A 16,896-nucleotide genomic window follows, 5' to 3' on the forward strand; every position below is an offset into this window, starting at 1 on the left:
CACTGTAAACAACACAAATAATGGTCGTACTTCAAAACTTTCCGATTAAGATAATGCTGGAAAATGTCAAACTTTTCAATGGAAATGTCAGATTGAACCTGCCATCACTTGGTGTTGCCTAGGCCAGAAACTTAAATAGCAGCCCTCAACTTTCCCCAACAGCAATAGCCACGTCATCAGCACAACCGACCGTTTTTATACACTTTTCTTCCAGAACAACATGTAATGGAAATAGAGGACACTGTCCACCTCCCTGAGGTGTTCATCTGCTGATCCATCGTTTAAGTTCTACCGTTCTTAAGCCTGTAAGTAAGTTATTAATAAATTTGTTTATTATAGTACTGATGCCTAGAAACTCCAGCTCCCTCATGTTGGACGTTGGTTATACATTATTGAGCTTCAATGTCAACATATGTTATCATTGTCTATTCCTTAACAGCGGGAGAAAAAAACAAGTTTTTATAGAAATTATCATAGATGTTTTGTCTTCATAGAAATTTGGGCTTTATAGGGATTTTCATAGAAATTTTGTCTTTAGAAAATAGAAAATGTTTCATAGAAATTTTGTTTTTAGAAATAAATTCATAGAAATTTTGTCTTTAGACAAAAATTTTATAGAAATTTTTGTCTTTTGAAAAAAATTTCATAGTAATTTCGCCTTTAACAAAAATTTCATAGAAATTTGGCTTGAGTGTTAATTGCATAGAAATTTTGTCCTCATAGAATATTTCATATAAATTTTGTCTTTACAAAAAAAATTTTAAAGAAATTATTTTTCATAAAAATTTCATTTGAATTTGAATTTCAAAAAAGATTTTTAAAACGGCTATTGGCCTACTTTTTTAATTATTTGTATGGCAATGCTACCTACCAGTTTGCCATTTAGTTATTTCTATTAAACAGTAGCGTCATCTAGTGACACATAGTTAAACTATGCCCAAACGATGTCATAGTCAAAACAAAACGAACTCATACTGGCAACAAGCCAACAGGTGTCACTTTGGATTGTGGGCATGGTGAGCATTCTATGCACATGACGAAAGCACACTAATGGGATTTTCTTATGGTTTGGCGACTGGCTTAAGGCTTAATTACAGATATAATAGGAAATATTTCAATCATTATTTATTATATATTGCATTACAACAATATAATGACTCTATAAGCATTTAAATGGGCATGCATATTAATATTTATATGTAATTGCCATTAATCACCAGTATTTTTGTTTTGTTTTTGTTTTCAAACTGAAGGTCAGTCATATTATTAAAATATAATCTTATCGAAGATAATAGATTCCCAGAATTTTAGTCAAGACCACTTCAGTGGCATATAACACTTAGCCCACAACACCCTTTTGTTTGAAATATAGCCATTTTTGTTCATAAAATTGCAATGAGCTTCAATGACACAAGGGGGAAATTATGTAGAGACTCATTAGCAGAGATGCCAACTTAGTGTTTTTCGCACTAGATTTAGTGCTTAGTGTAATGCCAAACGAAAAAAACGCACTTATTTCGTTTCTATGTAATGCCTTTCCCCCTTTTTATAACCTCCACCATAGGATAGGGGTATACTAATTTCGTCATTATGTTTGTAACACGTCGAAATATGCGTCTCAGACCCCATAAACAATATATATTCTTGATCGTCATGTAATTTTAAGTCGATCTAGCCATGTTCGTCCGTCTGTCTGTCAAAATCACTCTAACTTTCGAAGGAGTAAAGCTAGGCGCTTGAAATTTTGCACAAATAATTTTTATTAGTGTTGGTCGGTTGGCATTGTAAGTGGGCCAAATCGGTCCATGTTTTGATATAGCTGCCATATAAACCGATCTTGGGTCTTGACTTCTAGAGCTTCTAGGGGGCGCAATTCTCATCCGATTTAGCTGAAATTTTGCACTAGGTGTTTTGTTATATCTTCCAATAACTGTGCAAAGTATGATGCAAATCGGTACATAACCTGATATATTTGCCCTAGAAACCGATCTGTTACCTTGACTTTTTGAGCCTCTAGGGGGGCAATTCTCACCCGATTTGACAGAAATTTTGTACAACGGCTTCTCTCATGACTTTTAACACACGTCCTAAATGGTCTGAATCGATTAATAGCTTGATACATATTCAGCATTCAATTAATTTATGGTCCGAATCGGACTATAACTTAATATAGCTCTAATAGCATTACAGTTCTTATTCATTATTCTTTGTTTGCCTAAAAAGAGATATCGCGCAAAGAACCAGACAAATGCGATCCCTGGTGGAGGGTATATAAGATTCAGCCCGGCCGAACTAAGCATGCTCTTACTTGTTGTAAATATTATGTTTTTGATGTCGCTTTTTATCACAGGGAGCATTATAGGTTAGGTTGAAAAGATGGTGCAGATATTAATTCTACCCATGCCACTATGGACATACACCTAAGCCAGTAATCGGCTTGTTGTGAGCTCTAAAAACTATAAAGTAACCTCTAAAATGAAAATTTTAAGTTGGGAATTCCATGCTACTTAGAAAATCCTTAATTGTCATCCATACCACTCCACTCATGACCGGTATCGTGTCCCCACCTAAGTTCCGGTGTCTGTTAATCGCGAAAGCCGGTCCATGACATAGGAAATGCTGCAACGTCTTATCATCTTCCCCACATGCCCTATACATGCTATCACTTGCCGCATCGATTTTGCATAAGTGAGCTCGTAGTCCTATGTGTCCCGTTATGACATCAAAAGCTATACTGACCTCCTCCTTACTTCTTTTCAGTAATAGCCTCGTCATCTCACGAACCGGATCACCCCATAGGATTTTCGCTGTCCTACCGACTGTTTCGTTGTTTCACAGTGTTACATGCGCATTTGTCGCCCACGCCCTGCGTCGACTCGAAAGCTTCGGGATAACCAAGTTTATCGGCGGCAGTTCTTTGGCCTTCACTTCAAAAGCTATACTGACCTCCTTCTTACTTCCTTTCAGTAATAGCCTCGTCCTCTTAGGATCCGGATCACCCCATAGGATTTTCGCCGTCGACCGACTGTTTCGTTGTTCCATAGTGTTCATGCGCATTTATCCCCCACGCACTTAAATCGGACTGCGTTGGCTCGAAAGGCATCGGGTTACCCAAGTTTATCGATGGCAGTTCTCTGGCCTTCACTACCAATCGGTTGCCATTTCATTCCCCCCTACTCTGTTATGGCCCGGCACCCAAACGATGCGAATTGTGCCATCCTCGTAGAAGGCATTAATCTCCTTGCACTGTTCGTGACCTTTCCCTCCTGGTTGTTATGGCCATTTTACTGTCCGTAAAGATGTTCACACTCGACGTCCTCGCGTTAGTACCACCACAGAGAGCATTATACTAGCCTATTTCATTTAACATAAATTTTCACACAAACATTCCATAAAGGAAGTGGAGGTGCATCTCCCATATCAATGGCTAAATATATCACTTATGAGAAAAAAATTACTAAGGTTCTACCGGGATTCGAAACAAATGACCAAAGCGAAAATATTCGATGGCGACGCCCCATTATTTTGGGCCAAATCGTAACTCATCGTTATCTTCTTGGATTTTTGACTAATTCCAAGAATAAATCTAATTCTAAGAGATGATTTTCGTTAAAGCTTTACACCTATTTGCAAAATTAAAAAATATCTAAATTTTACTCTTTTTTACCATTTTTACGATTTTTGCTGATAAATTGTTGGCATCACTGCTCATAAACCCCAATCACTCAACGCCGGCTTGTTAATGTGGGCCATGGACTTACTTTCTCTCTCTCTCTCTCTCTTACACTCTCTTGTTTAATGCTGTGCAATAAGAGAAAAACACTTCCGCCTATTGATAATATAGCACAGTAATCACACCAAACACATATTCCCAAGCACTCAATGAGTGCTTGACTACACCTGTTGATTTAATAATAATAATAATATCAAAAAAAAAAAAAAAACATCTTGATACGATTATCTCTCACATACCTGCATAAGAATTTATGTGAAAGTGTATTTGTTGTATTTTTATAAATGTTAATTATTACTGTCATATTCTCATTGAAAGTTTCAGAATTAGGTTAATGCCCATGTTATGACATTTCCTTTGGCTTTGAGAAAAAGTATGACAAGGTTGCACTCGTTTAAACGAGGGTGTTGCCATTTATATAAAAACTGTTACAGTTTCTTCAATGACACACATTTCACTCATTACCTTCTGAGGAATAACTAAGATACAATTCTTTAATCTTCTCTTTATCTGAGACTTTTAAAAACAAACTTCATTTCATTATGTTCGGTCAAGTTGTTTTCAAATCCTTTTTTGCCTTACTGATTGCCGTTTTGGCCATTACTCTGTTTGTGAGACAAGCTGATTGCAAGCCACAAATTGAACATGGCTCGGTTAATGGTCCCAGCGGGGTAAGTATTTTATATAAATCCTCTGCAATATGGCAACTTTAATTTATTAAATTGTTTATTTTCAGCGCTTTCAACGTACCGTTGATATGGCTGTACCCCCCACCACACATCCTGTGGTAGTACCTGAATTTACTCCTGTTCATGAGGACAATGGTGAACCTCCACGTCAAGGCTAAGAATACTTAAGGAATTAGTAGTTAAATTATTTATATTGAAGCTTATTATTTATTATTAGTGCAATAAAAAGATATACAAAAACTAAGGTTTGACTCGTTTTTATTTCGACCCTATTTATATTTGGACTATACTAATTCATATGTGTTACAGGTTTTAGTCCTGACTTAACCGCTTGGGAACTAAAAGACTGTGAAATGTTGTTGTTGTAGCAGTGTCTTAGACACTGAGGCGACACCCCTTGCCGATGAAGAACTCCATCGCGAACTAAAAGACTGGGAAATGATTTTACCAGGCTTACTCTGAAATCAAACCTAAGGTTGTTGTATCAGATCGATGGGGATCTGAAAACTCTCCTGCTAGAAGAGATAGAGAAATTTTACATTCTACGAAATATCTTGCCTTTAAAATGATATGCGATAACCTATGAACTTCAATACACAGAACAAAAATTGTGCCCAAAATTTAAGATTTAAGTTAGGGTGTATAGACCGATTCCAATCATGCTTGGCACGGATGTTGAAAGTCATAACAGAAATCCTTGTGCCGAATTTCAGCCAAATTAAATGAAAATTGAGGTTTCTAGGAGCTCAAGAAATCAAATCCGGTGATCGGTTTATGCGGGGGCTTGTAAACTGATTTAAGGCGTACTTGCCACAGATGTTGGAGTACACAACAAAAGTTTTTATGCCAAATTTCAGACAGATTGGATGAAAATTTAGGCTTGTAAGGGCTCAAGAAGTCAAGACCGGGAATCGGTATATATGGGGGCTATACCAGTTTGTAGACCGATTCGGAGCATACTTGGCGGAAATTTTTGGAAGTCATAACAGAAATCCTTGTGCCGAGTTTCAAACAAATCAAATGCAAATTTAAGTTTCTAGGGGCTCAAGAAGACAAAACCGAGGATCGGCCATATCAGATTGTAAATCGATTTGGGCGCAGATGTTGGAAATCGTAACAGAAATCCCTGTGCGGAATTTCAGCCAAATCGGATGAACATTGAGGTTTCTAGTGGCTTAAAGAGTCATAACCGGGAATCGGTTAATATAGGGGCTATATCCAAATCTGAACCTATAAGACGCATTTGCAATCCTCAACGACCTACATAAATAAAAAGTATTTACGCAAAATATCGATGGGTTAGCTTTACGGGTTCTACCGCTATCGTGATTTCGATTGACGGAGGGGCGGACGGACACCGCTAGATCAAATTAGAATGTCGAGACGATCAAGAATATATATGTAAAGGGAGAGAGACCGATAGTGATCTCACACCCAGAAAAAAAGAGCTTATCAGGCTTAACTGGAAGTCAATCCCTGGAACTCGCCATCCCAAAAAGCAAACCGGGACTTAAATGAAAAACATAAGAAAATTTTGAAAGCTCCACGTTACGTAAGCATAAATCAAAAGGCAATTAAAGTAAGGCATGTCTATCGCAGGCCTGTGTATTTTTTCGGTAGGAAAGAGGGAGAGAGAGGTAGACAGACAACGATCTCACACCGAGAGAAAAAGGAGCTTATCAGGCTTAAATGGAAGTCAAACCCTGAAACACACCATTCCAAAAACCCCAAAAAGCAAACCGGGACTCAAATGAATGACATTAGCGAACATGTGCACCGATCAGGAAAGTATTGCATTCGCATAAAATATATTTGTGAGCGGAGTATGCAATTGATACCAGTTTTTGGGGAGAAAAATTTGGCAGTCACATCGTCATCAAAAATCCCTTAAAGAGACTTAAAGTAAGAATCTGACATTCCAAGTTGGTGTAGCGAACTGCCCCATCCCATAGCCATACGAAACGGACATGTAATGCGATCAAAATAATAATCAGTTTGAATTTATGCCAACGATTATTAATGACAATTTTGACAAAATTTTCGATGAAGAATTTCGCCAAAATTTTACGTTAACAAAAAAAGTATTTCCTGGAGTTTTTGTTAGAAGGTTAAATTGAAAAAAATCTTTAATGTTTGAATTTTTACAACAATTTCTATAAAAGCCTTAATTTTACCAATTTTTTGGATTTTATCTGTTATGCCGAAGATCAATTATATCACGATTTCTCATTGTTATTTTCATACCCAGCAACATAGGATGGGGGTATACTAATCTAGCCATTCCGTTTGTAACACCTCAAAATATTGATCTAAGACCCCATAAAGTATATATATTTTTGATCGTCCCAACATTCTGAGTCGATCTAGTCATGTAAGTTCGTCTGCCCGCGTTAAGCCAGCTGCTTGAAATTTTGCACAGATACTAACTTTTGATGCAGGTCGTTGAGGATTGCAAATGGGTCATATCGGTTTAGATTTGGATATAGCTCCCATATAAACCGATCTCCTGATTTGACTTCTTGAGCCCCTCGAAGCTGTAATTTTTGTCCGATTTGGCTAAAGTTTGGCAGATAGTGTTCTGTAATGGCTTCCAATAACTGTCCCAGATATGATCCAAATCGGTGCATAACCTGGTATAGCTCTCATATAAACCGATCTCCCAATTTATTTCATATAAATTTTTAGTAGAATTTATGGTGGTGGGTTTTCAAGATTCGGCCTGACCGACCTTAGCACGCTTTTACTTGTTCCTTCTATTCTATTCGATTGCAAAAATTCCTCGCCTCAAAAGAGAAAAAATCTTTCCTTAGCGTTAATCGTGCTTAAACAAATTCATTAGTGCCTGGATATGATAATCCATCCGTCCGTCAGACTCAAGTGAGTTTTCTGAGCAATAGCTTCTTAAAAAACTTTAATCACAAATCCACCATTTTTTTGTTTTATCTTCATCGTGTTTGACTTTGAAACAAATTTTCATAAAAATTTAAATTACAAAAAAGTTTAACACATTCAAATTTTTAAGTATGGTCAAACATTCCCTTTTTTTAAAAAATAATAAAAAATTATTTAAAGTTTTTTTAAAAATAAATCTCGCAATTGAAATCATTTAACAAGACATTAATTATTTCCAAAGTGCTATTGCTTTTAATAAAAGAATTTGGACAAAAATAAATAAAAGCAATACTTTCGACCACAGCAACTGTGGGCTGTAGTTAAAACCAGATCATTCGGTTAATTATGATACCTTTCATCTTTTTCGAAGCGCGTGACAGAGTTTGCGTTCAATCAATACCGGCTTCCCATTGAAACCCTTTCGTTTTCATATGTCTGAAAACAGATGTGAGTTTTAAGGTAAATTTAAAATTCACACCTTTAAATAAAAAATTTCATATTGCTGTAATGAGCGGGGATAACATTTAGTTATGGTAGTATCTGCCCATGAACATTCCATTAAATAACAGGGGGAAACTTCTCACATATCAATGAGTGCTGTCTGATTCAAGTTAAGGTTTAAGGAGTTAGGTTAGGAAAGAGTGGCAGTCCTTTACAAACTCACTTAGACAATTTTAAGTCCATTGAGATACCACAGTAGCGACAGACCAAGGCTTCTGGCGGAAATCGAATCCACGACCCCTGCACTAGTAATCCAAGGACGCTACCAAATCGGCTACCGGGGCTCCAATGATAAGAGACCTCCTTTTATAGACTCAGTCCGAACTGCGTGTCGCCACCTCTTTGGAGAGAAAGACACACTTTACTTTAATATCTATGACAGAACATTTGTCCCATTAACTGAATTTGGAATAGCCTTCCAAGCGCCTCGATCTTCTGCGCTCCTTCTAAATATATTCTATGACACCAAGTTTCGAGGTGTCTCCCACCACTTGATCTTTCCATCGGGTTTTTGGTCGTCCCTGTTTGCGTGTACCGCCGTGTTTGTCTACAAAAGACCGGGGCGCCAATGATAAGAGACCTCCTTTTTATAGACTCAGTTCGAACTGCGTGCCGAAGTGCGACGCCACTTTGTGAAGAAGGACATACTTTACTTTAATATCTATGACAGAACATTTGTCCCATTACCCGAACTCAGGATAGCCTTCCAAGCGCCTCGATCTTCTGCGCTCCTTCTATAATCTATGACACCAAATTTCGAGGTGTCTCCTACCACTTGATCTTTCCATCGGGTTTTTGGTCGTCCCTGTTTGCGTGTACCACTGTGTTTGTCTTCAAAAGGCTTCTTTGCTGGAGCTTCTTCATCCATTTTAAAAGAAAGTAAATGCTTTTTTAATAAAACTTAGCATGAACTTTAATCAAATATACTTTTTTTACACTTTTTTTCTAAAGCAAGCTAAAGGTAACAGCTGATAACTGACAAAAGAAAGAATGCAATTACAGAGTCACAAGCTGTGAAAAAATTTTTCAACGCCGACTATATGAAAAATCCGCAATTACTTTTTGGGCAACCCAATATTTTGATATGTGTAACTATGCTATCGTCATCATTCAGCTCGTGGTTCATACGACGCCCATATTTTCCATTAACTCAAACTGGTCCATATATTTCACAAAGAATCTTTCTCTCAAACACTCCAACCACTACTTAGTCTGCTTTCACAAGTACCAATTTCTTAAAACCATATAACAACACGGGAAGTATCAGTGACTTGTATAGTATAACTTTCGTCTGTCGAGAGGTGGCCTAGATTCTAAACTGCCTACATAATCCAAAGTAGCATCTGTTTGCCAGTATTATTCTTCGCTTTATCTCAAAACTGGTGTCATTCGTTTCGGTTACGGCGGTGCCGAGGTAGATAAAGTTGCTGACTATCTCAAAGCTGTGGTTTCCAACCTTCTCCAAAGCTGTGGTTTCCAACCATCCATTTCGTCTTATCTCCATTAATGCTGGCATTAATGGACCCATTTTGACTGACTCTCTTTCGATTCTCTCAAAGGCTGCAGTTAATCAACCTATGATATCGATGTTGTCAGGCATAGGTGAGTAGCATGTGTTCTCTTGTGATTAGTGTGCCATATCTATTCGCATCTGCATCTAGTAAAATCTTCTCCAGCAGGATATTAAAGAGATCACCCGATAGGCTGTCTCCTTGTCTGAATCCTCGTTTGGCATTAAATGGTTCCGAGTGATTCTTTCCTGTTCTTATTGAGAAAAGTATATCCGCAAGTGTCATCCTGCAGAGTCTTATTAATTTTGCAGGGATACCAAACTCAGACATGGCTTGAAATACCTTTGAACGTAAAAGCTGTTTTGTAGTCAACAAAGAGATGGTATGTATTGAGTGGTCCTTCTCGGGTCCTTTCCAGGATTTGGCACAGTGTGAATATCTGGTCTACGGTGGGTTCATCAGGTATAAAGCCACATTGATAGGGCTCAATTAACTCATTGACTTTAGGTTTAAATCTTTCAGTACGCTCGAGAGTATCTTGTATGCGATGGAGAGGAGACTTATTTCTCTGTAGTTGCCACATACCGTCTTGTCGCCTTTCTTGTGTATGGGACATAGTATGCTGAAGTTCTAATCATGGCTTGAAATACCTTTGAACGTAAATGGCTGACGAAACCGTTATTGTAGTCAACAAAGAGAATGTCGGTGTTGATTTGTCCTTCTCGGGTCTTTTCCAGGATTTGACGCAGTGTGAATATCTGGTCTATGGTGGATTTACCATGTCTAAGGCCACATTGACAGGGCCCAATTATCTCATTGACTTTAGGTTTTAATCTTTCACACAGTTCGCTAGAGAGTATCTTGTATGCGATGGAGAGAAGACTTATTTCTTTGCAGTTGGCACATTCCGTTTCGTCTCCTTTCTTGTAGTATGATGAGATTCCAATCATTGGGTATGCGTTCCTCTAACCAGTTCGCGCAGACAAGCTGATGCACTCAACCAAATTTGTTATTCAAAACAGCAGGAATGTTTGCTAGAACAGCATTTTTTATCTGCTGAAAATGGGAAGCTGACTTTACTGCTGTTTCAGCAAACAAAGGGCTGTTGTATTAGCAAACATTTCCAACTGCTATTTCAACAAACAAAATCTGCTGTACACAAGTCTGCTGAAAAAAATGTCTATGCTACTTTTTATGGTTGCCTGTTACTTGTTTTGATTACTTTAGGCATTTTTTAGAAATATTGTTTGGAGGAGATGATTTTAATTTGTGGAATATTTCTGTAAAGAAGCTACCTGATCCATCCATTGGTATACTTTTCGAAATGTGGCTGAGCTAGCTTGCATTTTTTGTTATTGCTCTACTAATGTGCACATGACTGGCATGGGCCTTTTGTATCTAAACTTAAAGAAAAAGGTTATAGAAAGTATACACTCTGCGGTCACTGAAACACACATTTACATATGTGTTCTATTTTTTCTTCTAACATCACCTTACTAATTGAGCAGCAGTCATTTTCAGCAAACAATTGACTATTCAGCAGTAAGCCTTCAACTCTGAAACTGCAGCAAAATGAACCACTAATATTCATCAGACCACCGTAGCACAGAGGTTAGAATGTCCGCCTATGACGCTGAACGCATGGGTTCGAATCCTGGCGTGACCATCAGAAAAAATTTTCAGCGGTGGTTTTCCCCTCCTAATGCTGGCGACATTTGTGAGGTACTATGCCATGTAAAACTTCTCTCCAAAGAGGTGTCGCTCTGCGGTTCGCCGTTCGGACTCGGCTATAAAAAGGAGGCCCCTTATCATTGAGCTTAAACTTGAATCGGACTGCACTCATTCATATGTGAGAAGTTTGCCCCTGTTCCTCAGTGGAATGTTCATGGGCAAAATTTGCAAATTTGCAATATTCATCAGACAGTGTTTACTATTTTTAGCATACTTTTTTCTATGGGGTGTGCAGCATACGGTTTATCAGTGTGTCGCCTCCGGTCTTCAATAGTTCAGCGGTCAACCCGTCGCCTCCTGCTGCCTTGTTGTTCTTCAGTCGGGCCGCAGCTATTTGGACTTCATTCTGACTAGGAGGTAAACATTCGATACCATTATCAGGGATTGGTTCTGCGGTATACTCTTCGCCGCCATCGTCGGACGCCAGCAGCTTGGTAAAATGTTTTTCCATATCCTCAGCACACTATCTGTATCAGTTACCAGATTTCCTTCTCTGTCTCTACAGGGGGATGTGCCTGTACCAAAGCCATCAGTTTGATGTTTGATTCTTTGGTAGAATTTCCGGGCTTCATATGGGCTCCTGTACATTTTAATTGGCTCACACTCACGTCTTTTCATTTTCTTCTTCCTTTTGCGGAATAGGCGTTTCACATCTCTTCTTTTCTCCCGATACCTCTCCTTCATCTGGCTCGTTTCTACTGATTGCAGTGTTGCCATGTATGTCTCATTCTTGGCTTCAGTAGCATTTCGACTTTCTGGGGGGAGGCTTCCGCTACGGACATAGTACGGACATAAGTACGGACATAGTACCTCACAAATGTCGCCAGCATTAGTAAGGGATAACCACCGCTGAAAATTGTTTCTAAGCTTCTTGCGTTCTGCGTCATAGGTGGACATGCTAACCTCTGTGCTACGCTGGCCTCCTTTTATAGTAATTACCATTGTTAAAAATAATTTTATACAGTCCACCATAGGTTTATTATTTTAGCAACTAGCATATTCAAATAATGCATGATACACAGTTTAAACCCCCTAAGATTGTCAACAACCCTCTTGTACAGAGAAGTTAGATATATGCCCACATTCACAGAATTGAATGCAGCTTTAAAGTAGATTTATGTGACAAAATTCCTTTATAGAATTGTCAAATAAACCTACTTTAAAGCTGCATTCAGTTTTGTGAATATAGGCATTCGATTTAAACATTTTACTACCTGAAAAATAACAGTTATCTCTTTACACCTGATTTGTACCTACATGTGTATGCACGCATGCTTTCATAATTGTTAAATTGGCATTTGTTTGTTTCTCTCTCATTCATCATTAAGAGACATCTAAAAAGGTTTTCTCTTTTTCTCTTAGTCAACTTCGTTTCTCTCTCTTGTTTCGTATTTAAAACAAACCACAATTGTTCTCGAAAAGAGTTCATAACACTCAACCTTTGCCATAAATGTATCTCTATAGGCTTTTAAAAAGATAGATGCGGTAATTAAAACCGCACAAAGTAAACTGAAAAGCAAAGAAAAAACAAAAGGAGAAACAGAACAACAGTGACACAGTGTTTAGAAGGTGTCTTCAAAAAAGGATGAACCTATTTTGCTGAAATCTTCACAGAAGATAAAGCTGGGACCATCGATGAAAAAAAAATCACTTAATTTTTTTTTTATATAAGAAAAGCCAGATCTCCGGGATGGGAAGGCCAATTTAAAGCAATGCACATTGGCCGATATGCCAAATCTAGCGGCGCTTTGCCTCTAGAGGACGCATTTCTTATACGTTTTGTCTGAAATTTAGCATGAAGGCAAATGTAGAAACATTAATTTGCTCAATGTAAATTATGATGCTACACATTGTAATTCTATCAATGTAAACTTCTAAATGATTCTTCTAGATTGATTCATTAACAAATGAATTGAATTGAAACTTACCCCGAGTATATAAAAAAAAAAAAGATTTTTCGAAGCGGTTTTAAGAAAAAGTCGTTTATTGATCACTTCAGTTTTAAGGCGCAGGACTGATTATTATTATTAATATTATTATTAGGCCAAATAGTTTATTTTCTCACTTTTAACGATGTAGAATAGTTCCCTCTGTTTCACAACACTGTGTCTCAGCATGCAATGATGGTTATCTGTCTGGCGTTGAAATTATCTGTCTGTCTTTCTAGACTGATGGGGGTATTCTTTCAAAATTCGTTTAAACAATATTTTCAGTCTTAGCTAAAACATCGCACGAATATGACTGTAATTTGAAAAGGAAAAATACAAAAAAAAAAATTACGCCGAACTGACAAGAAAAGGAATACAATCTGGAATAAGGAAAAAAAATTAATAAAACATTTTTCCTACTTCTTCTGTATCATATAAAAGTTAGTTTCATTTACTAAATTCTAAGTAATTTTTTTCCAAATTCTAAATTTGTTCTTATCTTAAAGACAAAATACAGCTCAATGGCCTCCCGGCATTTGCTATTGGCCTTTCTTGGTTTTTTCTGGTTTACATTGGAACTAGCCGGGGCTAATCCCTTAAAAGTAGCAGAAAGTGAAGTGGCCACAGAGTTCATCATTTTACACAACAACGATATTCATGCCAGATTTGAGGAGACAAGTGCTAGCAGCGAGAAATGTACTCAGGAATTGGCTAAGGCTAATAAATGTTATGGTGGTATTGCCAGAGTGGCACATGTGTAAGTAGAGAAAAGTTTATAGATCTCAATCAATTTGAATAATTTCTTTATGAAGCTTGTTGCAGCTAATAATTTAATTAGATTAGGTTATTTTACAACGGATAGTTGTTGAAAGAATATATTGTACTTAATCTGTAAAGCGATTCCAAGGGAACGACGAAAGGCACCATGCCTACAAATGTTACATATTTTCAATTTATTTTATTATATTTTGTGTGTTTATGTTATGGTACCCTGTACCACAGTGGTTTGTGCATTTGTTTGCAACGCTACGGATGAGAAGAGCTAGACCCATTGATAGGTATACCGATCAACTCAGAATCACTTTCTGATTCGATTTAGCCATGTCCGTTTGTGCGTCTGTGAGTCCATGTATTCTTGTAATCAAAGTGCAGGTCGTATTTGTATTCCAATCATCACGAAATTTTTCACATATCACTTTTTTGGCCCAAGGACGAACGCTATGGATTTTGGTAAAAACCGGTTCAGATTTAGATATAGCTCCCATATACATATATCGCCCGATTTGTACTTATTTGGCCGTTGTAGCTAAAATTCTCAACCAATCTGCACAAAATTTGGCACGGATTGTTTTCTGACTGATGTTAACATATCTGCGAGATTTCACAAAAATCGGTTCAGATTTAGATATTGCTCCCATATACAATATAGGTATCGGCCGATTTGCACTTAAATGGCCCTAGTAGCTACAAATTTCAGCCGATATGCACAAAATTTAGCACGAATTGTTTTCTTGCTGATCTTAACATATCTGAAAATTTTCACCTAAATCGGTTTAGATTTAGATATAGCTTCCACATATATGTATTGCCCGATTTGTACTTAAATAACCGTAGTAACCAAAATTTGCAACCAATCTGCACAAAATTTGGCACGGATTGTTTTCTGACTGATGTAAACATATCTGCGAGATTTCACAAAAATCGGTTCAGATTTAGATATAGCTCCCATATATATGTTTCGCCCGATTTGCACTTAAATAGCCGTAGTAACTAAAATTGTCAACCAATCTGCACAAAATTTGGCACGGATTGTTTTCTGACTGATGTTAACATATCTGCGATATTTCACAAAAATCGGTTCAGATTTAGATATAGCTCCCACATATATGTATCGCCCGATTTGCACGTAAATGACCGTAGTAACTACAATTATTAACCAATCTACACAAAATTGGGCACAGACTGTTTTGTTACTGATTTTAACATATCTGCAAAATTCCATCAAAATCGGTTCAGATTTAGATATAGCTCCCACATATATGTATTGCCTGATTTGCACTTAAATAGCCGTAGTAGCTACAATTTTCAACCGATATGCAAAACATTTGGCACAGATTGTTTTGCTACTGATCTTATCATATCTGCGAGATTTCACTAAAATCGATTCAAATTTGGATATAGCTCCAATATATATGTATCGCCCGATTTACTCATATAAGGCTGTAATAAACACTTTGTAACCGATTTGCACAAAATTTGGCACGGATTGTTTTGTTACTGATCTTAACATATCTGCTTGCAAGATTTCATTAAAATCGGTTCAAATTTGGATGTAGCACCCATACATATTTATCGCCGGATTTGCACTCATATTGCCGTAGTAACAACAATTTTCAAACGATCTGTTTAAAAGTCGGTTCAGATTTAGACATAGCTCTCATATAGATATATATTTATATATTGCCCGAGTTTTGTAATTGTAGGGTAGGTGTAGGGTGTTATACAGTCGGCTCAGCCCGACTTTTGCCTTTCCTTACTGGTTTTTTTATTTTGTTTTTTTTTTAATATTTTTTTGTTTTTTTTTTTTTCTAATATTTTATTTCTAATTTTTATTTTTTTATTAATACCAATTTATCTTGATTTATTTTATTATAGTTTATTTTTATTTTATTTTACTTTACTTTTTATATTATTTTTATTTTATTTTAATTTATGTTTTTTATTTTATTTTCTTATTGATTTCATTTTATTTTATTTGTACTTAATTTTTATTTTATTTTATTTTTATATTATTTTATTTTTATTTTATTTTTTTTATTTTGTTATTATTATTTTTTTTTTATTTTTATTTTATTTAGTTTTTCCGTTTTTTGTTTTTTGATTTTATTTATATATTTATTTTATTTTACTTTTTTGTTTTATTTTTTATTTTTATTTTTATTTTATATATATTTTACTTTATTTTTTTTATTTTTTTTTTTAATTTTTTTATTTTACATTTATTTTATTTTATGTATATTTTATTTTTTTTAGTTTCCTTTATTTTCTCATACTTTTTTTTTTATTAATTTTTTATATAGTTTTTATTTTACTTCATTTATTTTTTTATTATTTTTATTTTATTATTTATTTTTTATATCTTTTTTGGAGAATGCGAAAATTATTTTTTTTTATTTTATTATATTTTATTTTTTTTTTATTTTACTTTATTTGATTCTATTTTATTTTATTGTATTTTATTTTATTGTATATTATTGTATTTTATTTTATTTTATTTTATTTTATTTTATTTTATTTTATTTTATTTTAATTTATTTTAATTTATTTTATTTTAATTTTACTTCAATTCATTTTTTATTTCATATAAATTTATTTTATTACTTATTTTCTAAAATACTTATTTTTTCAAAATTTTTTTGTAGAATCCGAAAACATCGCCAGGATGCCAAAAACGGTGGCATTCCCACATTATATTTGAATGCTGGTGATACTGCCACTGGAACGCCTTGGTATTATTTATTCAGGGATGATATAGCATCGTCTTTTCTAAACATACTTCAACCAGATGCTGTGGTAAGTGTTGAGAATGTGTTTGCAAGGAATATCCCTTTTGGTCATCTTCCCTACTTTTTTTTCCTTCTAGGCCTTGGGAAATCATGAATTTGATGGTGGTATACCTGGTTTATTGCCATTCTTGGAGAAAGTCCAATTCCCTATAGTAGCTGCAAATTTAAATCTCTCCATGGTGCCCGAAATGAAAAACAACAAAAATCTCTACAGTTCCATGGTCTTGGATGTTAATGGTGTCCATGTGGGAGTTATAGGCTATGTGACTCCAGATACTTTAAATAAAACCATGACCAAGGTTAATATATTTACAGAAGAAATTCAGGCCATTAAGTAAGAGAGTT

General features: G+C 35.8%; 1 protein-coding gene across 4 annotated transcripts in view; it reads left to right on the forward strand.

The window, feature by feature from the left end:
* LOC106083420 (protein 5NUC) overlaps positions 1-16,896 on the forward strand; it is a 25,726-nt gene continuing 8,830 nt past the window's right edge. For 2 of the 4 annotated variants that reach the window (XM_013246386.2, XM_059368458.1), the window contains exons 1-4: positions 13,263-13,425; positions 13,492-13,742; positions 16,408-16,558; positions 16,629-16,885. In XM_013246386.2, coding sequence (XP_013101840.2) covers positions 13,507-13,742; positions 16,408-16,558; positions 16,629-16,885 — 644 coding nt within the window. In that variant the 5' untranslated portion in view covers positions 13,263-13,425; positions 13,492-13,506. Of the gene's footprint in view, positions 310-13,262; positions 13,426-13,491; positions 13,743-16,407; positions 16,559-16,628; positions 16,886-16,896 lie in introns of those variants that run through there. The other 2 variants (XM_013246388.2, XM_013246387.2) reach the window with 2 other exon arrangements.

The sequence above is a fragment of the Stomoxys calcitrans genome, chromosome 5 (assembly GCF_963082655.1).
Source record: "Stomoxys calcitrans chromosome 5, idStoCalc2.1, whole genome shotgun sequence".
NCBI classification, from domain to species: Eukaryota; Metazoa; Arthropoda; class Insecta; order Diptera; family Muscidae; genus Stomoxys; species Stomoxys calcitrans.